Raw genomic sequence first — 26,972 nt, forward strand, 5'->3', positions numbered from 1 at the left:
GACCTGTCTTCTCTTTTTCTCATTTTGCTACTAAATTAGATGTGACCAAGTTACAGATCAGATGCTGGGACAATGACTGGCACTCCGGGTCCTGATTATTTCTGAAACCCCAATGCCAAACAGCTGGGAGAGCAAGACCGTCAAAGTATTTGGGGAATATTTTTAAATGCAAACCCATGGATGAACAAAAATATATTTTGCTACCTAGAGATCTTTAAATAAAAATCTTCCATAAACCATGCTTCGAAATTGTTTTCCAGATTTCTTAGGAATTTTTAAAATACTATTTTTGACCTTCCAGACAAGATGGTAGTAAACCAACTAATCGCCTAAAAAATGATAATGCTTAAAACAAAATATCTTGATTGTAATGTTGCCACTTTTCATTTTAAGATAGATGTCAACGCACAAAACAATGCTAGACAGTACTCGGGATGAGAAAGTCCTCTGCAAAACTAATAACTCCAAATAAAATATTTAATGCTACACAAAGGAACCAAAGGATACAGGGGGGGGGGGGGGGAAAGAGAGAGAGAGAGAGAGAGAGAGAGAGAGAGCAGGTTAGAGGCCTATTTCTAATTTAAAAAAAAAAAATTCCAATTAAGGGGCAATTCGTCACCAATCCATCCACCCTGCATATCTTTGGGGTCTGGGGTGAGACCCATGCAGACAAAGGAGAATGTGCAAATATGCAAACTCCACACACAGTGACCCGGGGTTGGGATTGAACCTGGATCCTTGGCGCTGTGAGGCAGCAGTGCTAACTAGTGCGCCACTATGCCACCCCAAATGGACTATTTCTGATCCTATTTTGTAAGTTTATATGCAATTTGTACAAGTCTGTATTATATTTCTAAGCAGTTTGCACCATGACTTCAGCTTTTTCCTTCTCCTTAAGTTCTTTCTGAAAACAAAATCCAACATCCAGTTTTGAAACAAGACACATACCTCCTGTAAATGTTCCGGCAAAATGTGCGGAGGAAAGAAGGCATACTTTATGCACCTGCTGACGTAATGTATACAGAAGGAGCATCCCACTGCCACACTGAAAACAATCACTAGTGAGACAATGAAGATGACAACAATTTTCCACAACGGAGTTGCACCTTAAGAAAATTAAAAACATGATCAGTTTTACTTTTTCACACATGAATGGTTACTATTTCCTGAGAACTATTTCACAACAACATATTTATAGAGCACCTTTAACATAATAAACCTCCCAAGACACATTACAAAACAAAAGACACCAAGCCATATAAGGAGATATTATGGAGAGGTGACGAGAGAGCATTCTAGAGCTCAGGGCCAAAATTGAAGGCATAGCCACCAATAGTGGAAGGATTAAATTCAGGGATTCACTTTTTAAAAAATAAGTTTAGAGTACCCAATTATTTTTTCCAAGTAAGGGCAATTTAGCGTGGCAAGTCCTCCTCATGCGCATCTTTGAGTTGTGGGGGTGAGACCCACGCAGACACAGGGAGAACGTGCAAACTCCACACGGACAGTGAACCAGAGCTGGGATTGAACCTGGGACTTCGGCGCTGTGAGGGAGCAGTGCTAACCACTGTGCCACCATGTTGCCCCAAATCAGGGATTCTCAAGGGGACAGATTTAGAGGAGCTCAGATAACGTGACGGCTATGGGACTGGAGAAGATTACAGAGTCAGGGGTGGGGGGGTGGCAATGTACAATTATAATAATAAGAATAAGACATTTAAAAATCAAGAAGTTGCTCGAGTAGATTAAGGTCAGTGAGCAGAAAGATGATAGGGGAATGACATTTGGTGCAAGACAAGACATGGGCAGCAGAATTTCAGATGACATCAAGTTCACAGACAGTAGAATGTGAAAGACTAGTCAGCTGTTCATTGGAATAGTCCAGTCCAGAGGGAACAGAGGCACGAGTTTCAGATGATGAACTGAGCCAGGCCAAAGTCGGATGATGTTACAGAGGTCAAAATAGGCATACGAGGCATTAATATATCAAATTACGTTGCGTCAAAACACCCCACTACCATAGTTCAACATGAGACTTTCCTTCAGGATAGAGATCAAGAGAGTCTAGGCAGCAGATGAAGCAATAGTGGTGCATTAGGTGACATCAAGACACCATTAAGGTGGTGGGGACTGGACTGATGATCCAGAGATCCTGGGGACCTGGGTTCCAGTGCCACCACGGCAGATGGTAGAAACTGAATCCAAGAAATATCTGGAATTAAAAGTTTACTGTTCATGAAATCATTGTCGATTGTTCACAACTGGTTCACCAATGTCCTTTAGGGAAGGAAATCTGCAGTCCTCACCTGGTCAGGCCTACATGTGACTCCAGATCTACAGCAATGTGGTTAACTCTTAAATACCCCAGCAAACTACTCAGTTATATCAAACCATTATAAAGTCAATAAAAAAAGGATACAAACTGGACAGACTACTTGGCATCGACCTAGGCACTGGAAACCCTGAATAGTCCTCCTTACTAACATCTGGGAGTTTCTGCCAAAATTGGGAGAGCTGTCTCACAGACTAGTCAAGTAACGGTCTGAGATAGTCCTACTCATGCAATCACCCCGTACAGATAATGTGCCAGACACCACTGTCACCATCCTGGAATCAATGGGAATCAGGGAGCAAACTCTCCAATAGTTGAAGTCATACCTAGCACAAAGGAAGATGGTCGTGTTTATCGTAGGTCAGTCATCTCAATCTCAGGACATCGCTGCAGGAGTTCCTCAGGGCATGGTCCTTGGCCCAGCCACCTTCAGCTTCTTCATCAATGATCTTCCTTCCAACGCAAAGCTAGATGCGGGGATGTTCGCTGATGACTGCACAATGTTCAGCACCGTTTGCGAATCCTCAGATAATGAAGCAGTCCACGTGCAAATGCAGCAAGACCTGGACAATATCCAGGCTCGGACTGACAAGTGGAAAGTAACATTCGCACCATACAATAACCATTTCCATTAAGAGAGAATCAATCTATCGCCCTTGATATTGAATGGCATTATCACTGAATCCTCACTATCAACATCCTGGGTGCTACCACTGACCAATTGGACTTACAATATAAATACTGGGGCTACAAGCGTAGGTCAGAAGCTAGGAATCCTGCGGCGAGTAAGGCACCTCCTGACTCCTCAAAACCTGTCCACCATCTACAAAGCAAATGTCATGAGTGTGATGGAATACTCCCCATTTGCATGGATGAGTGCAGCTCCAACAGCACTCAAGCAGCTTGACTCCATCCAGGACGAGGTAGCTCATTTGATTAGCATCCCTTCCACAAACATTCACTCCATCCACCACTGATGTTAATTTGCAAGATGCACTGCAGGACTTCACCAAATCTCCTTCAACAGCACTTCATGGCCACTACTATCTCAAAGGACAAAGTCAGCAGACACATGGGAACACCACCACCTGGAAATTCCCCCCAAGCCACTCACCATCCTGACTTGATATCACGGTTCCTCTACTCGCTGGGTCAAAATCCTGGAACTCCCTCTTTAACAGAACTGTGGGTGTACCTATGCCTCATCAACTGCAGTGGTTCAAGGCAGCGGGGGCTCATCAACTACAGTGGTTCAAGTGGCGGAATGCCACCATCTTCTCAAGGACAATTAAGAACTGGCAACGAATGCTGATCTAGCCAACTAAGGCCCACATCCCTTGATGAAGAAATCAAAAAGAATGTTCCACTGTCATTACAAAACTAGTATGTACTTTCCTGAAAATGCCCAAATGGGAAGTTGCAGTATGAAATTATTCTGCAAGACCAACAGTGGCCTGTTCAATTGTTTGGCTATTGAATTTGGCAGAGAGCATAAAATGTAAGGTAAAGCGTGGGGGAGAAAAGATTTTCCATTAGACAATGTAACCTACACGAACACTTTTAAAGCTAAATAATTAAAAGCATACCGTTAATCTTTTCACAGACAACATGACTGAGCTGTCCAACAACATGAAATATAGGGTTGAAAAGCTGAACACGCAGACAGTACGTGGTCCAAGGTTCGAGTTTCAGTGACACCAATTTACTCGAGCCGTTTTCCACCTGTAATTTAAATAAATAATTAAATACAGAAATATTCATTCATTTCAACTGTTTGCTATGTTATCTCTCCAAAGGGTTAGTTTAATAGGTTAAAAAGCATTTGACCCTACAGAGTCTATTTAAATAGATTTCCTGTTGAGTAAAATATTTTTAGAACAATATTCTTTTGCATTCCAAACAGTCAGCACTGTGATGCATATGCATCAGTTAGGTGCCTAAACTGACACATTAACAAAAGTACTGCGTTCTCCGATTGGGGGTATGGCCTTAAAACATTATACGAGTAACCCACAGCATTTGGGGCTAGGAAAGAAAAGAGCATTATTAAGTTTATCTTGCTGAAAAATACGGCATTTTGGTGAGCAATCACAAAGCCAATTGTGACTTTAAATTAAAAAAAATGTTTTAGAGAATCCAATTATTCTTTTCCAATTAAGGGGCAATTTAGCCTGGCCAATTCACCTACCCTGCACATCTTTTGTTTTTGGGTTATGGGGTTAAGGCTCATGCAGACATTTTTTTTTGGGGGGGGGGGGGAAATGTGCAAACTCCACACGGACAGTTACCCGGTGCTGGGATCAAACTCAGGTCCTCGGCGCCGTGAGGCAGCAGTGCTAACCACTGCACCACAGTGCCGCCCTTCAAAGCTAACTGTGACATATGATGGGAAACAGCTGGAATGTTTCTACGTGAAATTAGTTTGCATCATCTCAATCTAGACTTCTACAATGCTTTTGGTGATGTAAACCAAGGGGGAATGCAGTCACTGAGTAAAATTATTGCATGGAAATATATAAAATAGAACAAATGCCAATACAGTTCCAGCCACTTTATAGGTTTTTAAAAAAAAATGTGAATGCTCAGACGTTCCTTAACCTCAAGAGTGGTGGAAGGTTATTTGACAGTACAGGACAACACAGCTAAACCCAATCCTGTCAACACACAGGCAGCAGAGCTGGAAGTTATCAGACTCGCTGGTGCTAGGACCCAGGATGTGACAAAGTAGCTACAGAACATTTTGGAGGGTGGGGGTGAAGAGCCAGTGATCGTAGTACACTGGTACCAATGACATACATTAAAAAAAAAAGGATGAGGTCCTGAAAGCTGAATATAGAGAGTTTGGCGATAAATTACAAAGTACATCCAAGGTAGTAATCTCAGGATTTCTCCCAGTGCCAGGCGCTAGTGTGGGCAGAAACAGAAGGATAAGTGGGATGAATGCATGGCTAAAGGGGTGGTGTACGAGGATGGGTTTCAGATTCCGGAGTCGTTGGGACAGGTTCTGGGGAAGGTGGACCTGCACAAACTGGATGGGTTACACCCCAACAGCACCGGAACCAATATTCCTGCAGGAGTGTTTGCTAGTGCTGTTGGGGAGGCTTTGAACTAGTATGGCAGGGGGGGTGGGCACCTGCGCAGGAAATTAGAGGAGATGGAAACCAATGGCAGAAAAAGTGAAAGCAAAAGGGAAAACATGTTAATAAAAGGCAACAAGTAAATAGTAGCTCTACTGGCCCTAGCGATGGGCTTAGTGTAAGCAAAAGTGGCAGAAAAACAAAATTAAGAGTTATGTATCGGAACACACGTAGCATCAAAAACAAGATAAATGAACTGACTGCACAAATGGAATTAAATGGGTACGATCTGAAAGCTATTACTGAAGCATGGCTGCAAGGTGATAAAAGTTGGGAAATCAGTTTTCATGGTTATTTGACTTTTAGGAAGGACAGGCGGGAAGGAAAAGACGGTGGGGTAGCTTTGCTAATAAGAGAGGAAGTAAGTACTGAGGGACCATCTAGGCTCAGAGGACGTGGAGTCGATTTGGATGGAAGTGACAAATACCAAAGTAAGAAAGAGAGCGATAGGGAGTATTGTTATAGGCCCCGAAAAGTAGCCAAATTGTAGGAAAGTGTTTAAGATCAAGAAATAACAAATACATGTAAAGAGTTTAAGGTCAAGAAATAACAAATACATGTACTGCATTAATTGTGGGTGACTTTAATTTTCATAAAGATTGGGCTAATCAAATTAAAATGGTAGCTATGAGAATTAACTCAAACGTGTGCATTTGGGATGGTTTTTGTTGAGCAAAATGTTATGGATCAGGCCATTTTGGATCCGGTAATGTGTAATGAGGTAGGTTTGATAACGATCTTAAGGCTAAGGATCCCGAGGAAGTAGTAATCACAGTATGATAGAATTTGGCATTCAGTTTGAATGTAAGAAAATTGGGGCTGAAATATCAGTGTTAAACTTAAAGAAGGGGCATTACAAAGTTATGAGAATGGAATTGGTCAAAGTGGACATACAGATTGCTGGTAAGGTAACAGGCGAGCAGTGGCAGGCATTCATGATACCCAGCAGAAATACATCCCAATGTATGGAAAGGCTCTCTAAGAGGAGGAAGAACCTAGCATGGATAGCCAAAGAAGTTAAGGAGGGTATTAAGTGAAAGCAGAAACATATATTTTAAATAATAAATTTAGGATACCCTGTTCTTTTATTTTCCAATTAAAGGGCAATTTAGCATGGCCAATCCACCTAACCTGCACATATTTGGGTTGTGGGGGTGAGACCCACGCAGACATGGGGAGAATGTGCAAACTCTACATGGACAATGACTCGGGGCCAGGATTAAACCTGGGACCTCGGCACCGTGAGTTAGCAATGCTAATCACTGTGGCACCGTGCTGCCCAAAAGTAGAAACATATAGGATGGGAAAGGTTAGTGTTAGGCCAGAAGGGTCGGATAGATTCAGAATGCAGAAAAGATGGAGTAAAAAATAAGCAGAATGAGAAAATAAACTGGAGGGCAAGTTAGTGAGAAACATAAAAAATAGACATTAGAGCTTTTTAAAAGTACATTCAAAAGAAAGAAATAAAAGAAAACATTGGCCCCTTAGAGAATGAAATGGAGTAAGTAATTATGGGACCAAAGAACTGGCTGAGGAATTAAATTGATATTTTGCATTGGTCTTTACGGCAGGGTATACAAGCATTCCAGAAATAGTGAAAAATACCAGGGAGAAATTGAATACAGTCACAATCACCAAATTAGTTTTAGGCAAACTAATGGGGTTAAAGGCTGACAAGTCCCCTGGACCTGATGGTTTGCTCCTCAACATCTTAAAAGGAAGTAGCCACAAAGATCATGGGTGCATCAGTAGCCCTTTCCCAAAAATCCTTGGATTCTGGAACTGTGCCAAAGGATTGGAGAGCTGCCAATGTGGTATCCTTGTTCAAAAAGGGAAGGAGTTAAAATGTAGGAAGCTACAGGCCAGCTGGTCTAGCCTCAAGTTATTGGAAAAATATTAGAATTAATTATTAAATGAGGGCGGCACGGTGGCCCAGTGGTTAGCACTGCTGCCTATGGCACTGAGGACCCGGATTCAATCCTGGCCCCAGGTCACTGCCCATGTGGAGTTTGCGCATTCTCCTCGTGTCTGCGTGGGTTTCATCTCCACAACCCAAAGATGTGCAGGTTAGGTGGATTGGCCACACTCGGTTGCATAGTGGTTAGCTTCACAGCACCAGGGTCTCCGGTTCGATTCTCGGCTTGGGTCACTGTCTGTGCGGAGTCTGTACATTCTCCCAGTGACTGCGTGGGTTTCCTCTGGGTGCTCCTGTTTCCCCCCACAAGTTCCGAAAGATGTGCTGTTAGGTAATTTGGACATTCTGAATTCTCCCTCTGTGTATCCGAACAGGTGCCAGAATGTGGAGACTAGGGACTTTACACAGTAACTCCATTGCAGTGTTAACATAAGCCTACTTGTGACAATAAAGATTATTTTTCTAAAATCGCTCAATTGGAAAAATAAATTGGGCACTCTAAATTATTAAGAAAAAAGAGAATCAATTATTAAGGAGAGACTTCCGGTGACGGCGGGCGGGAGGCATTAGAGGACTCCCGTTCGGGAACGGCATTGTCGGGGGTTAACGCCCGGTTCTCGGGCCAGCGAAGGCAGTAAAAGTCGGGAGACAGCACAGAGGAGTGGAATGTCGAAGACCCGTAAAAAAAACGGCCGTGCAAAAAGCAGCTGAAAGTCCGTCGGGGAGTGGAAAGGTCACTGCGGGGTCAGGAAAGAAAATGGGAGGCGGGAGCACCAGGGGAGGCCGCATTGCTTACGGCTGAAGAAATAACTAAGGTGATGGCTGCGGAATTCGAAAGGCAGTTTACAAAATACATGGAGACGGTGAGGAAGGAGATGAGGGAGGTTGAGTGTGCTGGTGGAGGAGGCGGTTTCCCCGGTGAGGACGGAGGTGGCGAGCGCAGTGGCAGAGGTGCGAGAGCAAGGGGAGGCGCTGAAGGAAGTGGAGGAGACGTTATTGCAACACGGTGATCAACTTGCCTCGATGGGGAAAGAGATGCGGAAGGTGATGGATACTAACAAGGATCTGCGAGGAAAAATGGAAGACCTGGAAAACAGATCCAGGCGACAGAATTTGAGGATTGTGGGGCTGCCCGAAGGAGTTGAAGGACCGAAGCCGACTGAGTACTTTGCCGCGATGCTGGCAAAACTATTGGGGGAGGGGGAGGATCCCTCCCGATATGAACTGGATCGGGCTCATCGGTCGTGGAGGCCTGTACCAAAGGCGAGTGAGCCGCCAAGGGCAGTGACACTGTGCTTCCGTAGGTACAGTATGAAGGAGAAGGTCCTGAGCTGGGCCAAGCAGAAGCGGGTGGTGCAGTGGCTGGAGCTGGTGTACGTGTATACCAGGATTTTACGGTGGAGCTGGCGAGGAAGTGGGCTGCCTTCAACCGGGTGAAGAGGGCACTGTACATTAGCAAGGTGCAGTGCGGCATTGTATATCCAGCGAAGCTGAGGGTGACTTATAAGCTCAGGGACTTTTATTTTGGAACGGCGGAAGCAGCGGAGGAGTTTGCGAAGGTAGAAGGACTGAAGCAGAACTGACAAATTGAGAAATGCCCATGTGCCGATGTAACCTCATGACTGTATTTTCTTCTTTTTTGTTTCACTGCGTGCGGGTGTAGGGGCTAAAGGAGCCAATGTTGTATATATTTGGACAAGGGAAGGGATGGGACTTTCACTCGAAATCAAGGCTCTTTGGGGTATAGGTGGTTGTGCGGGGTGTGTGTGCTAAAAGGGGATCTCTGGGCTTTCCTAGGGCCGGGCAAGGGGGAAAGGGCCCCGGGCGGGGGCCTCCACGCTGGCCGGTTTAAGCTGGCCAGTGACGGGAGTGAGGTGGGGGAGGGGCTGCGGCCATCGGAGCCTGGCAGAACAGGGTCCGAGTGGCCTAGCCGGGCCGGAAAGTTGGGGGGAAGGAACCGAGGTTGGGAGGAGGAGTTTTACAAGAGGCAGTGGACGGGAGGAGTTGGAGACTTGGGGGGGGGGGGGGGAGGACCAACTCTTGGGTATCATGTACGGTACTCTTTCAGAGGCTGGATGGCGTTGTGTGTGTGTGTGTGTGTGTGTGTGTGTGTGTGTGGGGGGGGGGGGGGGGGGGGTGGACTCTGTAGGTCAATGGTGACCATGGGCGGTCCCGGACTCCTTTTTCTCCTTTGTTTTTTGTTTCCACCGTGGGAGGGTTTGGTTTATTGGATGCATATATTGACAGGTGGGCCGTTGTCTGGGGTGGTGGGAGGATGGGATCATTGGTATTGTTAAGGGGATTGATTTTGTATTTGTTACCATTTACTGTTTGTGGGTGGGGTGTAAATTTCTGAAGGAAAATGTGAAAATGTGGGAAAAAAATATTTTTTTTTAAAATTAAAAAAATTATTAAGGAGAGAATGACAGTGCATTTGGAAATCATAATCTGATCGAGCAGAGTCAGCATGGTTTCATGGAGGGGAAATCACGTCTGACAAATTTACTAGATTTCTTTGAGGAGGTATCAGCCAGAGTAGATAGAAGAGAACCAGTCAGTGTTATATATTTGGATTTTCAAAAGGCATTTGATAAGGTGCCATACAAAAGGCTACAATGAAAGACAGGAGCTCATGGTGTTGGAGGTAATATTCTGGCATGGATAGAGGATTGGCTAACTAACAGGAAGCAGCGATAAGGAGTTTGCTGGTTTCCATAGCACCCATAACATTCTAATAGATGTGGGAAAGAGAACTGTTCACTTTCCAATACAAGGTTAACAAGTTAAGAGTACAAATCTTCTTCTCAGAACATACATTAATTTCATGAGAATATTCTTTCCAGTAAATTATGCTGTATTTCAGTCCTTTATAAGCCTCCGGTATGGATTTATTATTTTCAGTTTGGGGGTCCACGATGTAGACATTAAGCAAATTATCTTTTGAATCCACATTTACTGATGGAGGACCAATTACATCTGTAATTTAAAGAAAGTTTCAATTCAATATCAGTCGCAGAATTACAATAAATTAGCACAGGTAAATAAAAAATTAACGTGACTTATTGCATGAATAATGAACATGAATGATTCAACCGTTTTAGAATGTTAAATCTTATTATGAAGCTATTAGAAACCCATTATTTAACAACCTGATCCTGGCTGACAACACATTATAAACAAAAGTTCAAGACTTCAGATCTACCCACACTAAAAATGACTTTTTAAAATGAAAGGTCATTGATCTGAAACGTTAACTCGGTTTCTCTATTTGCGGACTGTACTGGCGGACTTGAGTATTTTCAGAATTTTCTACTTCCAGTGCGAGATGAACAATGTAAACCATTGAGCTGAGTGTTGTCAGCATGGTTAGGGAAACTGCCACTGTTTTTGGATGATGTTGCCAAGTATCAACAAATGGATGAAAAATTGAACAGGCAAGGACATACTTAGTTGAAGATAGCTTCTGACCACATTAAATAAGAATAGCAGGCCAGTGCAGTTTAGTATAGCTGCATGGTGGAGGAGAGGCATTCGAGGATGGTGCGCTCACTTGTGCCAAAGGCTGCAGACAAATCAAAAAGGACAAAAGGGAATACTTTATCGTTGTCAGTCACGTAGGATGCCATTTAACTTTGATAATAACTGCGGTGGGGCAGAAACATGATTTTGAGGGATTCAGGCATGGTGTTCTGGGAAATGCAGCCATGGATTTGTGAAGCGACAACACATTAAAGGATGAGAGAAAAAAGGTTGGAGATAGGGTGAATGTTTGCAATGACAGCGAGTCAATGGTTGTTTTTTGTTTTTAAAAGGGGAGGGGTGATGATAACAGATCTGTACGGGATGATACAACAACTGAAGAGAAAGAACCATTAACATTATTAGCTAATGTCAGGACGGGAAAGCAGGATTCAATATGCTTTATGTGGTCCAGCCAGATCTGGCGGTGAAAGACTAAACCAGCTGTCCACCATTTGCGTTCATAACTGCACCCTTGGATTTAAGGGATCATAGATAAGGGCCGAATTGGGGGAACGGCCAGCGTGAGTGAGAGTAATGTTTTTAGTTGGGGCTATCGTGAGGGTAGAGATGAGTGTATGATTAAGCAGATCAGTAGCTGCAGAAATGTTTGGGGCGGATGGAGGTCAAAGGCTAGTCCAGCTAATCTAGCATGTCCGCGTTCTTGTATGCTTCCAATAGCTATTGTTTATCAAACACCTGAGCAGACATTTGACTTTTAACTTACTGAAAGTATTTCAAGCAACAGCTTAGGTGAATGTTTAACTTTGACCAACTCGGAGGTCTTCATGAAAGAGTCAATGATGAAGAAGTCAGCCCACCTTGAAGTCAACTCATCGACTAGGGGGTTGAGTGATATATAGTGTAGCAAAGAAACCTCCAATAGCCTGGTAGTTTCAAGGGCTTGGATGGGAAATGAACAATATGAACCCTTTCTTGGTATTCCCAACTTTACAATTCCACTCAGACAGGTCACAAACTGATAGTGCAACAAATGGAAAAATATCACTGTTGCAGTATCTTTCGAGGTTGTAGCAGAGTAGAAGGAACTTTTATTTACATCCAATCATAATTAATCAGAGTTGATAGTGCATAATACTTTAATTAAGGAACATTAGCATCCCTCAACCTTGACGAACTCAAAATTAATTTTAAAAAGCAAAACATGGCATGAAAAGACCAAGACATCCTCACCTCATGGGCTAATGAACTTTAGGTAAATTATTCAATTGATGCGCTCAGCTTAAGCATACGTGGTTGGAATCTATAAAAATATACTTTACATTATGTAGTATGCTGTAAAATACTATATTAAAAAGTTTTAAAACATATTTGCTTAAGTATCACAGACAACTTTGTTGATGTAGGCGCAAAAGAAACGTTCACTTATGCTGAACATGCACTTGATACTGGATTCTTAAAGCTACTGGAAAGGTTTGCATCCCACCACAGTTGTTGAATTGTTCTTAATTCACACTTTAAAGGTGAAAATCCAAGATGGTCAAATATGGTTTAAATTTTATCTTTAATTGAAGTTTCTTACTGTGCTTATAGGGACTAAAAGATTTGGAGTCCAACCAGGCCGATGATTGATTCCCTCGTTGCGCTCGTACACGGAGAATATATTGTCCCAAAAAGATGATGTCGGTCGAAGTGAAATCACACTCTGTATGGCTGATAGTTTCACATCCCTTCACATCCTTCCAGTTTCCCAAACGCCTAAGAAGAAACAAGTAACAATTCCATAAATTGCTACAAATGAGGTTTATAAGATTGTCGTGTTTCGAGATGGTGTCTTTAATTTAGGATTAGAAATAAAAAGGGTTTATGTAATCTGTTCTGAAGTTTGCCAACAACAGGCCTGGGTGATGTGGCTGTTAAAGATTAACAAGAGGCCCAGTTTGCTGGGAAGGTTTAACACAGCTTCAGTGTTTACAGTGATTAGGCTGCTAATCTCCAAAATCACAGAATGTTGGATTCTAAACAGTTACACGTTAAATTGTCCATTTACTTCCAAGATGAAATAGAGATGGACGTCTAAACAAAAGTTAATTGACAGTTTAACCTGGAGACAAGGTGCTTGTGATTCAGATTGACACAGGGATGGGTTTTGAGAGCAGCAGAGTTTTTAAGATTTCCTTGAAAGCTCTCAGATACAGGCAGTCGGTCAACATTGGGGGGGGGGGGAATCTAGAGTTCGAAACTCTCTATGGTTCAATCTGCCAGAATGCAAATCGAGCTTGTGCTTGGATCGAAATGGCCAAGGATTTGAAACGTGGCCAGAAAGTTTTGCTTAGCTTGCGCTGGAGAAAGAATCTCAGGAGACGTTCTCACTATGAAAGCCAGGCATGGGGTTAAAAGTTACCAGGCGAGTAAAACAAAAGAATGGAAGTAAACCCTCAGGAGCTAAGATTCGTTTTGGGCTGGTTCTGGGAGAGGAGAATGTCTATTAAGGGATAGAACATCACAGGACAGGCCCTTCGGCCCTCGATGTTGCGCCGACCTGTGAAAGCACTCTAAAACCCATCTACATTATTCCCTTATCGTCCATATGTCTATCCAATGACCATTTGAATGCCCTTAGTGTTGGCGAGTTCACTACTGCTGCTGGCAGGGCATTCCACGCCCTTACTACTCTGAGTAAAGAACCTACCTCTGACATCTGTCCTATATCTATCTCCCCTCAATTTAAAGCTATGTCCCCTCGTGCTAGACATCGCCATCCAAGGAAAAAGACTTTCACTGTCCACCCTATCTAATCCTCTGATCATCTTGTATGCCTCAATTAAGTCACCTCTTAACCTTCTTCTCTCTAACGACAACAGCCTCAAGTCCCTCAGCCTTCCCTCATAAGATCTTCCCTCCATACCAGGCAACATTCTGGTAAATCTCCTCTGCACCCTTTCCAATGCTTCCACATCCTTCCTATAATGCGGCGACCAGAATTGCACGCAATATTCCAAAAGAGTTTTGTACAGCTGCAACATGACCTCATGGCTCCGAAACTCAATCCCTCTACCAATAAAAGCTAACACACCGTACGCCTTCTTAACAACCCTCTCAACCTGGGTGGCAATTTTCAAACTTTCAGGGATCAATGTACATGGGCACTGAGATATCTCTGCTCATCCACACTACCAAGAATCTTACCATTAGCCCAGTACTCTGTCTTCCTGTTATTCCTTCCAAAATGAATCACCTCACACTTTTCTGCATTAAACTCCATTTGCCACCTCTCAGCCCAGCGCTGCAGCTTATCTATGTAGGTGAAGTATAACTGTGAATCAAAAGATTTTTTGGTTGAGTTAAAAATAAGAGGGTAAATTTCTGTTCTTTAGTTTAAAGTCTTATGTTCCCATCTAAAATTGTGTTTAATCAACGTTATTTTTAGTTTGTAAACTGGAAAATGGGATTAGAAAAGATAGGTGTTTAATAGCCGGTACAGTCACGACAGGCCAAATCTTGCTGTGTGATCCTTCAAGTTGGTTACTGAGAACTTGAATTACTTTCTAAAATGTTAGGTATCGGTTTCTATGGGGATCATAGCAAAATTATAAATTTATTAAAGGTTAGCTTTCTTTTCGGACAAGTTGAAGAAACATTAATGCAAGTGCAGCTTCAATCAAAACATGCAAAATAGCAATGCAAAGCATCAAGACAAATCTTTGGTGAATCTTATAGATACTGGTCAGGAGCAGAACCAGAATAAGTTACCCCAACAATTAGGAGAAACTTCAACTTGATTGAACCAAAAGATATAGAAAAGAGCACAGCATAGAAAAAGCAGACATGCAAATTATTTATGGTAATTGCAATTTGAGAATTATACCCACACCATCATCAAAGAAAGGTTCCACAACATGATTAAGTTTTAATTATGTTCACAAAGCTTTACACACATACTTACATATTTTGGTTCACTGTGCTGTTTACCTGTTGTGCTTGCTGGAACAGTCTAACAAATATCAGAGGACACAGTTTGAATAAATTGAAAATATATTTTATACAAACCGTTTATACTTGTGACTAGAACATACTGACTGTCAGGTTCACAGATATAAAAATTGAGAGAGGAGGTAGATGCTAGCCTGGGAACATGACAGCAAAAATGGACAACCTTTTGGTTCTTTCTCATCCCATAGAATCCAACGCTCTGCAAGAACCTTTATTTTTTATATGGGATGAGAGCATTGCTGGCAAGGATAGCATTTGTTGTTCATCACTATTTGCTCTGGAGAAGGTGGTGACATGCCACCTTCTTGAACCGCTGTAGTGCATCGGGTAATCCATTTTTACAGGAAGTTGATAAAATGGAGTGGTTTCCTAAGCCATTTCAGACTGCAGTTGAGAGTCAACCACATTGGGTCTGGAATCCCATGTGGTTCAGACCAGGTAGCAAAGATTTCATTCCCTAAAGGACATTAAAACAATCAATATTAATTGTCATGGTCATCATTACTGAGATTAGCTTTATCATTCCAGACTTTTATTATTTGAATTTACTGATTAAGTTCAAATAGTTGCTTTGGTAGCGCAGAACTTGGGTGTTGCTGAGTAAATACACATGTTGAAGCTTTTCCTCTTGCAATCAGGACAATTTGCAAGAATACGTAATGTGAAGGGAACAACAATTTATGCTTCATAGGAAGAGAGTGTGGTTGGCAAGTGAACTCTGACTGGTAGAGTCACTGCCATGGAGAATGCACCAGTTAACTGATGACTGACTGTCAACTGCCAAGGTTTCGATTCGAAACAGGAAGGTTGACTCTGATCAAGGCATTGCCCTGGAAAATGAACCTCAGAATGGCTGTCACCTATTTTGATTAGTTTGAAACAGACACAATGTGTGCACATGTTCTTTCTGTCTGCAAAGAACAGGGTCCTGTGTATTAATGCATGTAGCTTCTAGCATGCGTAAGCATACCATACTATGACGGTTGGTATGTTGCCTGCTGTCAACAGTCGAAGGGACATTCGATTTTATATGATCCGCCTGTCTTTGGGACATATAACTGACATGTTTGGTACGTTTGCACAATGTTCACGCTTCCTCAAGATACCAAAGCAGTTCATGATCATCGCTGAATCTGCCACTAACAACAGCCCGGGGTTACCATTGACCAGAAACTCAACTGGACAAGCCATATTAATGCTATGGCTACCAGAGCAGGTCAAAGGCTAGGAATCCTGAGGTAAGTAACCCACCTCCTGACCCCCGCAAAGCCTGCCCACCATCTACAAGGCATAAGTCAGGAATGAAATGGAATACTCTCCACTTGGCTGGATGAGTGCAGCGCAAAAACACTCAAGAAACTCAACACCACCCAGGACAAAGCAACCTGCTTGATTGACACCCTTCCACAAACATTCAATCCCTCCACCTTCAACAAACAGTGGCATCTGTGTGCACCATCCACAAAATGCACTGCAGAAACTCACCAAAGTTCCTCAGAGAGAACTTTCTAAGACCGCTGCCATCTAGACGGGCAAGAGCAACAGATATCTGGGAACACCATAACCTGGAGGTTCCCCTCCTCCACGTTACTCACCATCCCGGCTTGGAAATATAGCACCGTTCCTTCAGTGTTGTTGGGTCAAAAATTCTGGAAATCCTTCCTTAACAGCACTGTAGGTGTACTTACACCTCAGGGCCTGCAGCAGTTAAAGAAAGCAGCTCACCACCGCCTCTGAAGGGCAACTAGGGATAGTCAATAAATGCTGGCTGAGCCAGTGCGCCCACATCCCGTAAATGATTAAAACAAAAAATTGCACTGTTCAACTAAAAATAGGCAACAGCAATTCTCTGGTGTTTTCCCTTGTACAATGGGTTGACCAGAGTCAATCTGCCTAGTTTGAATTTAAACAAAGCTTGAAGTGTAAATGAAGCATGAATTGTTGTCCCCTATTCATTTGGTATTCTTGCATTATTGTCCCGATGAGTGCAAGACAAAAAACTTCAACAGCATGTCTTTTCTCAGCAATACTCAAATTAAGTTTAAATTCTTCCAGGCGCGTTGTGATTTGAATCTGGTGTCCTTGCAGCATTAGCCTAAATTGCTGGATTACGAGGCTAGTGACATTATCACTATACCACTAACTTCCTCGCACATATAAAGGGAGCAAGAAGGAAGCGATTTCTCATAATAATCCCACCCACCCAACACAAAGGGGAATACTTGATGATGAGAAACCAGGATCTTGAGCTCGACACCAAAGCTGTTGATACACTGTGCCAACTCTTCATACCCTTAATTTGCTAAAAACTGACTGACCACTGGCTGCATGAGATGTTGCTTCACAGCGCCAGGGACCAGGGTTCAATTCCTGCTTGGGTCACTGTTTGTGTGGAGTCTGCATGGGTTTCCTCCGGGTGCTCCAGTTTCCTCCCACAAGTCCCGAAAGAACGTAATAACATAAGAACTAGGAGCAGGAGTAGGCCATCCGGCCCCTCGAGCCTGCTCCACCATTCAATGAGATCATGGCTGATCTTTTGTGGACTCAGCTCCACTTTCCAGCCCGAACACCATAACCCTTAATCACTTTATTCTTCAAAAAACTATCTATCTTTATCTTAAAAACATTTAATGAAGGCGCCTCTACTGCTTCACTGGGCAAGGAATTCCATAGATTCACAACCCTTTGGGTGAAGAAGTTCCTCCTAAACTCAGTCCTAAATCTACTTGCCCTTATTTTGAGGCTATGCCCACTAGTTCTGCTTTTTGCAGTTTTGCGACTCATGCACTAGCACACCCAGGTCTCTCTGCACAGCAGCATGTTTTAGAGGAGACTTCCAGTATCCTCTGCACTTTTTGCTTTACCACTTATCTTAGTGTCGTCTGCAAACTTGGACACATTGCCCTTGGTCCCCAACTCGAAATCATCTACGTAAATTGTGAACAGTTGTGGGCCCAACACTGATCCCTGAGGGACACCACTAGCTACTGATTGCCAACCAGAGAAACGCCCATTAATCCCCACTCTTTGCTTTCTATTAATTAACCAATCCTCTATCCATGCTACTACTTTCCCCTTAATGCCATGCATCTTTATCTTATGCAACAACCTTTTGTGTGGCACCTTGTCAAAGGCTTTCTGGAAATCCAGATATACCACATCCATTGGCTCCCCGTTATCTACCGCACTGTTAATGTCCTCAAAAAACTCCACTAAATTAGTTAGGCACGACCTGCCCTTTATGAACCCATGCTGCGTCTGCCCAATGGGACAATTTCCATCCAGATGCCTCGCTATTTCTTCCTTGATGATAGATTCCAGCATCTTCCCTACTACCAAAGTTACGCTAACTGGCCTATAATTACCAGCTTTCTGCCTACCTCCTTTTTTTAAACAGTGGTGTCACGTTTGCTAATTTCCAATCCGCCGGGACCACCCCAGAGTCTAGTGAATTTTGGTAAATGCATTTGCAATTTCCCTAGCCATCTCTTTTAGCACTCTAGGATGCATTCCATCAGATCCAGGAGACTTGTCTACCTTTAGCCCCATTAGCTTGCCCATCACTACCTCCTTGGTGATAACAATCCTCTCAAGGTCCTCACCTGTCATAGCCTCATTTCCATCAGTCACTGGCATGTTATTTATGTCTTCCACTGTGAAGACCGACCCCAAAAACCTGTTCAGTTCCTCAGCCATTTCCTCATCTCCCATTACTAAATCTCCCTTCTCATCCTCTAAAAGGACCAATATTTACCTTAGCCACTCTTTTTTGTTTTATGTATTTGTAGAAACTTTTACTATCTGTTTTTATACTCTGAGCAAGTTTACTCTCATAATCTTAATCTTCTTTATAGCTTTTTTAGTAGCTTTCTGTTGCCCCCTAAAGATTTCCCAGTCCTCTAGTCTCCCACTGATCTTTGCTACTTTGTATGTTTTTTCCTTCAATTTGATACTCTCCCTTATTTCCTCAGATATCCACGGTCGATTTTCCCTCTTTTTACCGTCCTTCCTTTTTGTTGGTATAAACCTTTGCTGAGCACTGTGAAAAATCACTTGGAAGGTTCTCCACTGTTCCTCAACTGTTTCACTATAAAGTCTTTGCTCCCAGTCTACCTTAGCTAGTTCTTCTCTCAACCCATTGTAATCTCCTTTGTTTAAGCACAAAACACTAGTGCTTGATTTTACCTTCTCACCCTCCATCTGGATTTTAAATTCCGCCATATTGTGATCGCTCCTTCTGAGAGGATCCCTAACTATGAGATCCTGAATCAATCCTGTCTCATTGCACAGGACCAGATCTAGGACCGCTTGTTCCCTCGTAGGTTCCATTACATACTGTTCTAGGAAACTATCGCGGATACATTCTATAAACTCCTCCTCAAGGCTGCCTTGACCGACCTGGTTAAACCAATCAACATGTAGATTAAAATCCCCCATGATAACTGCTGTACCATTTCTACATGCATCTGTTATTTCTTTGTTTATTGCCTGCCCCACCATAATGTTACTATTTGGTGGCCTATAGATTACTCCTATCAGTGACTTTTTCGCCTTACTATTCCTGATTTCCACCCAAATGGATTCAACCTTATCCTCCATAGCACCGATGTCATCCTTAAATAACAGAGCTACACCACCTCCCTTACCATCCACTCTGTCCTTCCGAAAAGTTTGATACCCTCGGATATTTAACTCCCAGTCGTGACCATCCTTTAACCATGTTTCAGTAATGGCCACTAAATCATAGTCATTCACGATGATTTGCGCCATCAACTCATTTACCTTATTCCGAATACTACAAGCATTCAGGTAAAGTACACTTATGTTGGCTTTTTTAACCTCTGTTCTGAATCTTAACACCTCGATCAGTAACCTCTCCCAAGTTATATTTCCTCTTAACCTTTCTCCTAATTTTCCTTGTCGTCGAACCCATATCTTCATGTAACAACCTGCCGCGTCGCTTACCATTAATGTTTTCACTTCCTGTTTTGTTTCTTTTAGTATTCCTGGTCCTATTCACTGAGCTCCCCTCAGTCACTGTACCTTGTACTGTCGCCCTTTTTGATTTTTGACTATGGCTTCTCTGCCTTACACTTTCCCCCTTACTGCCTTTTATTTCTGTCCCTGTTTTACTACCTTCCGACTTCCTGCATCGGTTCCCATCCCCCTGCCACATTAGTTTAAACTCTCCCCAACAGCTCTAGCAAACACCCCCTAGGACATCGGTTCCAGTCCTGCCCAGGTGCAGACCGTCCGGTTTGTACTGGTCCCACCTCCCCCAGAACCGGTTCCAATGTCCCAGGAATTTGAATCCCTCCCTCTTGCACCATCTCTCGAGCCACGTATTCATCCTCTCTATCCTGACATTCCTACTCTGACTAGCTCGTGGCACTGGTAGCAATCCTGAGATTACTACCATTGAGGTCCTACTTTTTAGTTTAACTCCTAGCTCCCTAAATACAGCTTGTAGGACCTCGTCCCGGTTTTTACCTATATCGTTGGTGCCTATGTGCACCACGACAGCTGGCTGTTCACCCTCCCCCCCCCTCCCCCCAGAATGTCCTGCAGCCGCTCAGAGACATCCTTGACCCTTGCACCAGGGAGGCAACATACCATCCTGGAGTCTCGATTGCGTCCGCAGAACCGCCTGTCTATTCCCCTTACAATTGAGTCCCCTATCACTATAGCCCTGCCATTCTTCTTCCTGCCCAGCTGCGCAGCAGAGCCAGCCATGGTGCCATGAACCTGGCTGCTGCTGCCTTCCCCTGGTGAGCCATCTCCCTCAACAGTATCCAAAGCGGTATATCTGTTTTGCAGGGAGATGACCGCAGAGGACACCTGCACTGCCTTCCTACTCTTGCTCTGTCTTTTGGTCACCCATTTCTATCTCCCTCAGTACCTTTCACCTGCGGTGTGACCAACTCGCTAAACGTGCTATCCACGACGTCCTCAGCATCGCGGATGCTGCAAAGTGAGTCCATCCGCAGCTCCAGAGCCGTCAAGCGGTCTAACAGGAGCTGCAACTGGACACACTTCTTGCACGTGAAGGAGCCAGGGGCAGTGGACGTGTCCCTGAGCTCCCACATCGCACACGAGGAGCATGACACGGGTCTGAGATCTCCTGCCATGTCTTAAACCTGCGGTTTAAGATGTGCTAGTTAGGCAAATTGGACATTCTGAATTCTCCCTCAGTACCCGAACAGGCACCGTAGTGTGTCGACTATGGGATTGTCACAGTAACTTCATTGCAGTGTTAATGTAAGCCTACTTGTGATACTAATAAAGATGATCTTGTCACCAGATTCTACTGGTCTCGGCCTCTGGCAACCAGTATTTCCAATCTAGCTTTACTACTCTGCAGCGAAGAAAAAAATAGGTTTGATCTGAAGCAGAGAGATGTACTAATAGAGAATGTCTTAAAAAGAAATTTATTGGGGCTCAAGGAGAAAGTGGAATTATCAGAATAGTGCCGATTGGAATGCAAGACAAACATAGCTAGATTGAGTGGTAAATTTAACAAACGTCCTCTTTGCTGTCAAGGTTTAGCTGCGAGCTCCCACAAATTAGCAGAAATTATTTTAAGGCTACATTCGTAGGGCTTGCAAAGCAGGAGGAACAATCCTTATAACAGACACCAGAAAACTCTTCACATGTTCTTGAGATACAAACACACACTTTTATCAGTACTACTTTCCCACTCAGTTAAAACCCTAAAACACACCTTTATCATCTCAAAGACTGACTTCTCCAATTTTTCCTTCCTCGTCTCCTTGCCTTCACCCACTTGCAGAAAGTCTTGCATTCCTAACAGCACTGTTCTGATCAAATTCCACTGTTGCCTTGCACCCAATACAATTATTTTTTCAGGCCTTCTCTATTGTTTTCACGTTTGCCACGTGTCCACGGCTTGTGCTCCTCCAAAGCTGGCTACACCTTATTGTTCACTGATCGCATTTTACTACTGATATCTGTTAATTGCTCAGTCCTCTGGAACTCCCTCCATTAATCCCTCTTCCAAACTTCCTCGGGGAAACCCATCGCTCCAATATCCTTTTGGTTCCTACTCGTCTCTGATTCCCTTTTCCCTGTGCAATTTCCAACCTTGCTTCTGCTCCACAAAGTAATCTATATAGAAATGCAGGGTGGCAGAAATACAACTTAGGAAATAGTAATAATTGGTGGCTTACCTTTTGTACTGTACAGTATAGTTTACACTGTAGTAGCTTCTCTGCACATCATCCCATTTAAGCACATAGTTTAGATTAAAAGCACGAATCTGTAGATTTGTAGGCCTCTGTATTTCTCCAAACGCTGCCAAAAATACAAGGCACTGAACGTCATATGTATGTCAAAGTAAAAAACACTGTACAATTCCAAAGGTTTTCCCTAAATAAGCAGAGGCTTAGTTTATTAACAAGATATTCAAATTAAAACATTTCCTTTCTTCCTCTTAATTAATAGCACTAGTGTTATGTACTGATTAAAGTTAAGGCGTGCTCGCTCCCTACCTCAGGTTATTGAGCTTCCAGCCAAGGCACGAATCATGTTCATGTATACACGAGGCTTTCCTGGAGTATTGATTTAGAAGTTTTTTTGGAAAAGCTGACGAAAAGTGCCTTATTTGACTCAAAGTGATATTTAGCAAAAGCCCAAAACCAAATAAGCTTAATGACAATTGGAAACTGTTCACAGGAATATGCTGGTAAACCATAAAGGCAAAAATCAGGAGCTTTCAAAGCAACAAGTTCAGTTTAAGAGGGCATTAACCATTCTTGAACAAGCTGAAAGAGAAGGGAGAGGGAGGGCAGGGATCAGTCCAGGAGGTGGGTGTGGGGAAAAGAGTCAGAGTGGGTCGCATTGGGAACTTGAGAGGAGGGATTCTCAGCGCATCATAGGGGTACCCCCTAATACGACGCTGGGGAATCCAGAGGTTACGGGCCTTTGACTTTGCCTCTTGCAATTGATATTGTTAACATGTGGAGAAGGTGGGGAAAAGAACATTTACAGCTGTCCCTCTCTCACAAAACTGTGAAACAAAGAATTGAGGCAATGGTAGATGATCAGAAATAAATAAAGCATTTTTAAAAAATCATACGTATATGAAGATTGATGCATAACTTTTGCTAAATGTCATGTGTTTTTATTGGGGACTGTAGTCATATTAATTTTCAAGCATTAAGTCACATTGGAAAATAGCTTCAAATGCAGTGCTCCAGTATTAGTCAACTAAAACATCAGAAACAAACTTTATAAAGAATTATATTAAAAACATTGACATTTTATCATAATAGAAAAAAAAGTGATATTACACAAGTATAAAATATTTTTTCAGGGCCAGAGAGGTTTCGCAGCAGTAGTTGTGACTTAGACTCTATTAAAACAAATGTTTAAGACCACTTTTTCCAGCCAAAAGTCATGGCGTAGAATATTACATCAGTAACGGTTGAGGGGTTAACATGCATACTTGACTTGGGCTACAAAGAATGGGCTTCGTGACCTCTAGTTGCTAGGAAGCTGCGGAATGGCCAAATTAATTTAGTTTTCCACCCATTATTAAAGGAAACTGAAGTCTGTTAAATAAACCTTTGAACCTGATCCTCTGCTCAATAATCTTAATCATATACTTCTGTTTAAAAAAATAGTCCTATCCTAAAATTGCATTTCTACTGCTTTTTATAAAACACATCCTTTCTTGGTTCCAGGTTTTGAGTGAGTCCGCCTTCTACACTTGCACTCTGCAAAGTTCCAGACAATTTTCTCTCTTTAAAACTAACCCATCACTGTAATTATCGCTTTGTAACTTTTATGATGACTAGGATTTATTTTTGCTACCATTATCCACGTTGAGAAGTACTTGGTTGGTTTCACTCTTGCCTTTCCAATTATCACCTGGACATTTAAAACAATGCTCTCTTCCCAACCCCACAAACCCTTTGGTAGCAATGATTTCACAAATCACGGGACTGACTTTTACACAAGTATGTATGGTAGTTTTGTTACAGCATTTGTAAAATGCAAGCAAAATGCCCGAATTTTGATGCCAGTTGGTGCATGTGCCAAGGAGAAAAACACACAAAACATTACATTGGTGATGGAAGCTGATGTTGTATTACTCGATTTTGATAACTTGCTTATTTTGCCCAAGAACAAAATTAGACTAAATACAAAGTACCGCGACTGCAGGTCACGATCAATATTAAACATATAACTTTGTGTACCGTAAACAGATGATTATTATGGGCGAAACGATCTAGTAACTGTAGAGGTGATGGGTCAGAAAAGACACCATACTTCCTCTTTTTTTACAGTGGACATGCCGTGACAAAGGACACCTTGTTGAAATTAGTGTACAATCTGAGTCTATATTAGTCTTCATATGTACCGTACAGCGGTTCTTTAGGCACAGGAGTGAAAACAAGTACAAGATATGAAAGCAATCTTCTTTAGGTGATTTACGTCAGACGAGAGATCAGTGGGCGGTGGAATAAGACGTTCCATGCATGACTTCGCCCTTCAAAAGATTCAAGTGGATGACTGAGAAGACAGGCAATTGGAGCAGACAGCTGAGGTATGTGAAATTTCATTACTAAGAGAAATTAGTTTCAGATTTAACCAAGTGTTTTTTTAAAAAGATCTCTACGCAGAAGTCCCTAGCCCCGAGTGTCAGAAACCAAGACAAAGTGTCAGGCTCAGCACCACAAGCAGTCTGAGAAAATGTCTCTGGTTTTTCACAGGTCCCATTCAGAACAAATTTCAACCAGAACATTCAATGACTGGTAAAAAGTCACAAGAAGCAATTGGAGCTGTTTTGATACCACGATTCACAAAGTAAAGTTATGTACATATATCAGTAGAAACTTAAGTCATACTTCATTATTAGCATCTCTTTATAATATATATTTGTTTTGAAGAAAATAATTCTCTTAACAACCAATGTTTGGTATGGGCAGTATGATGTTGCTAAACAGGATCCAAAGTCAAAATGCACCACATGATTAATTTTATGTATGCAGGTTCAATCAGTTAAATTTAATGGCAACTAGATTTACAGTATTTGAATAAATAACTTGACTGTAGGGATCAAAGAAAATCCCTGCAAATCTGATTAGGAATAGAAAATAGGGCAGCACAGTGGCAGCACACTGCTGCCTCATGGCGCCGAGGACCCGGATCGACCTGGGTCAACTAAAACCCCTAGCTCTCTCAATTTCAGCCGGAGTTATTTCAATACCATTCACATAGCACTTCCATCACCCCACTTTACATGTGCCCCTATTTAAAATTTCACAATCTTACTTGAAATATTTTCAATTTATTTTGTAGTTTTTGAACAGCCTGAACTGCACATGTAGTAAATTCTCCTGAGATTATACAGAGAAAATAGGAGGCCCTATGAGCCTGATCTGCCATTCATTATTATGGCTGATCATCAAGTTCAATACCCTGAACCCACCTCCCCTCCCTATATCCCTTGATCACTTTAGCCCCAAGAGCTATATCTAATTCCTTCTTGAAATTACACGTTTTAGCCGCAACTACTGTCTGTGGTAGTGAATTCCACAGATTTACCACTCTCTGGGTGAAGACATTTCTCCTCACCTCAGTGCTGAAAGGTTTACCCCTTATCCTCAAACTAGGTCTGGACTCCGCCACCATAGGGAACATTCTTTCTGAATCTACCTTGTCTAATCCTGTCAGAATTTTATAAGTTTCTATGAGATCCCCTCGTCTTCTCAACTCCAATGAATATAACCTTAACCGTCTCTCTTCATATGGCAATCCTCCCACCCCAGGAAACTGCCTGGTAAACCTTCGCTGCCCTCCCTCCATAGCAAGAATAGCCTCCCTCAGATACGGACACCAAAACTGCACACAATACTCCAGGTGTGGCCTTACCAATGCCCCATGCAATTGCAGTAAAACATCCCTATTCCTGTACTCAAATCCTCTCACTCTGAAGGCCAACATACTATTTGCCTTCTTTATCCCTGCTGTACCTGCATGCTTACTTTCAGCAACTGATGCACGGTGAAACCGTTAAACTGTTATTACTTGCTCTCGGTCTCTTATTTTTACCTTAATCAAATACTGCCCCACTATTTCACTTTCCTTACCCGATATAATATTTTCACCCACTCGATTATTCAAACTGTTAGAATCATAGAATCCGTACAGCGCAGGAGGACTTTGGCCCATCGAGTCTGCACCAATCATTGGAAAGAGCACCCCAGCTAAACTCAAGCCCCTGCCCTATCCCCATAACCCCACCTAACGTTTTGGATAATAAGGGTCAATTTATTATGGCCAATTCACCTAACCTGTACATCTTTGGACTGTGGGAGGAAACCCATGCAGACACAGGGAGAAAGTGCAAACTCCACAGTCACCCTGTTGCTCCGGTTTCTTACTGAAGCTTCAAATCCCATTAGTTGAAGGGATAAAATGTTGTCCCATACTATTGTCACACTAATGCCACCTCATACTTTTGTAACTTTCAGGCAAAAAGTAGTTTTGAGCTGAAGGGTGCAGGAAAAAGCTAGATGAGTGTATCTTAACGGCACACGCCGCAAGATACTCTCATCTAGCAAAATCATATCCAATATCAAAGTGGGGATTAATTGGGTTTGGTAATAAGGCCCTCGATTCTACATTGATTCATCTACTTAAAGAATGGAAGGTTCTTTGAGGCACCAGATGACTGTCAGCACCGTAGCAGCTCTTGCAGGGCAGGTGGAAAATGTTTAAACGAAGAAAGTCCAGCAATCTTTTCCAAACCTTTCATCTAACACGAGTATTGCAAATACCGCAATTTTAAAAAAGTAACCATGCCAGTACTGGAAATTTGAAATAAAGACAAAAAAAAAAGGCCAGAAATACAAAACAGGTCTGTCATCAGATGAGATTTGTGGTTCTGAACAAGGGTCTATTCCCGTAACAGCCTCCCCGAACAGGTGCCGGAATGTGGCGACTAGGGGCTTTTCACAGTAACTTCATTTGAAGCCTATTTGTGACAATAAGCGATTTTAATTTCTCATTCCATTCCCAAATCTATCTCTGGACACGGTGGGGTGGGTGGGAGGGAGTAGACTCCTATTTTCTGTTTTTAATCGCAGAC

The 26,972-nt window shown here is 42.6% G+C and overlaps 1 protein-coding gene across 2 annotated transcripts in view; it reads right to left on the reverse strand.

Annotated features, from left to right (window-relative positions):
- The window catches only part of LOC140406726 (interferon alpha/beta receptor 1a-like), a 31,472-nt gene that overhangs the window by 3,829 nt on the left and 671 nt on the right, over positions 1-26,972 (reverse strand). The window contains exons 2-7 of one of the 2 annotated variants that reach the window (XM_072494675.1): positions 22,045-22,168; positions 14,811-14,858; positions 12,447-12,622; positions 10,200-10,360; positions 3,919-4,054; positions 949-1,106 (exon numbers count right to left, since the gene is read on the reverse strand). In XM_072494675.1, coding sequence (XP_072350776.1) covers positions 949-1,106; positions 3,919-4,054; positions 10,200-10,360; positions 12,447-12,622; positions 14,811-14,858; positions 22,045-22,168 — 803 coding nt within the window. The remainder of the gene's footprint in view (positions 1-948; positions 1,107-3,918; positions 4,055-10,199; positions 10,361-12,446; positions 12,623-14,810; positions 14,859-22,044; positions 22,169-26,972) is intronic. The other variant, XM_072494676.1, reaches the window with a different exon arrangement.

Source organism: Scyliorhinus torazame, unplaced genomic scaffold, assembly GCF_047496885.1.
Source record: "Scyliorhinus torazame isolate Kashiwa2021f unplaced genomic scaffold, sScyTor2.1 scaffold_808, whole genome shotgun sequence".
Lineage (NCBI taxonomy): Eukaryota > Metazoa > Chordata > Chondrichthyes > Carcharhiniformes > Scyliorhinidae > Scyliorhinus > Scyliorhinus torazame.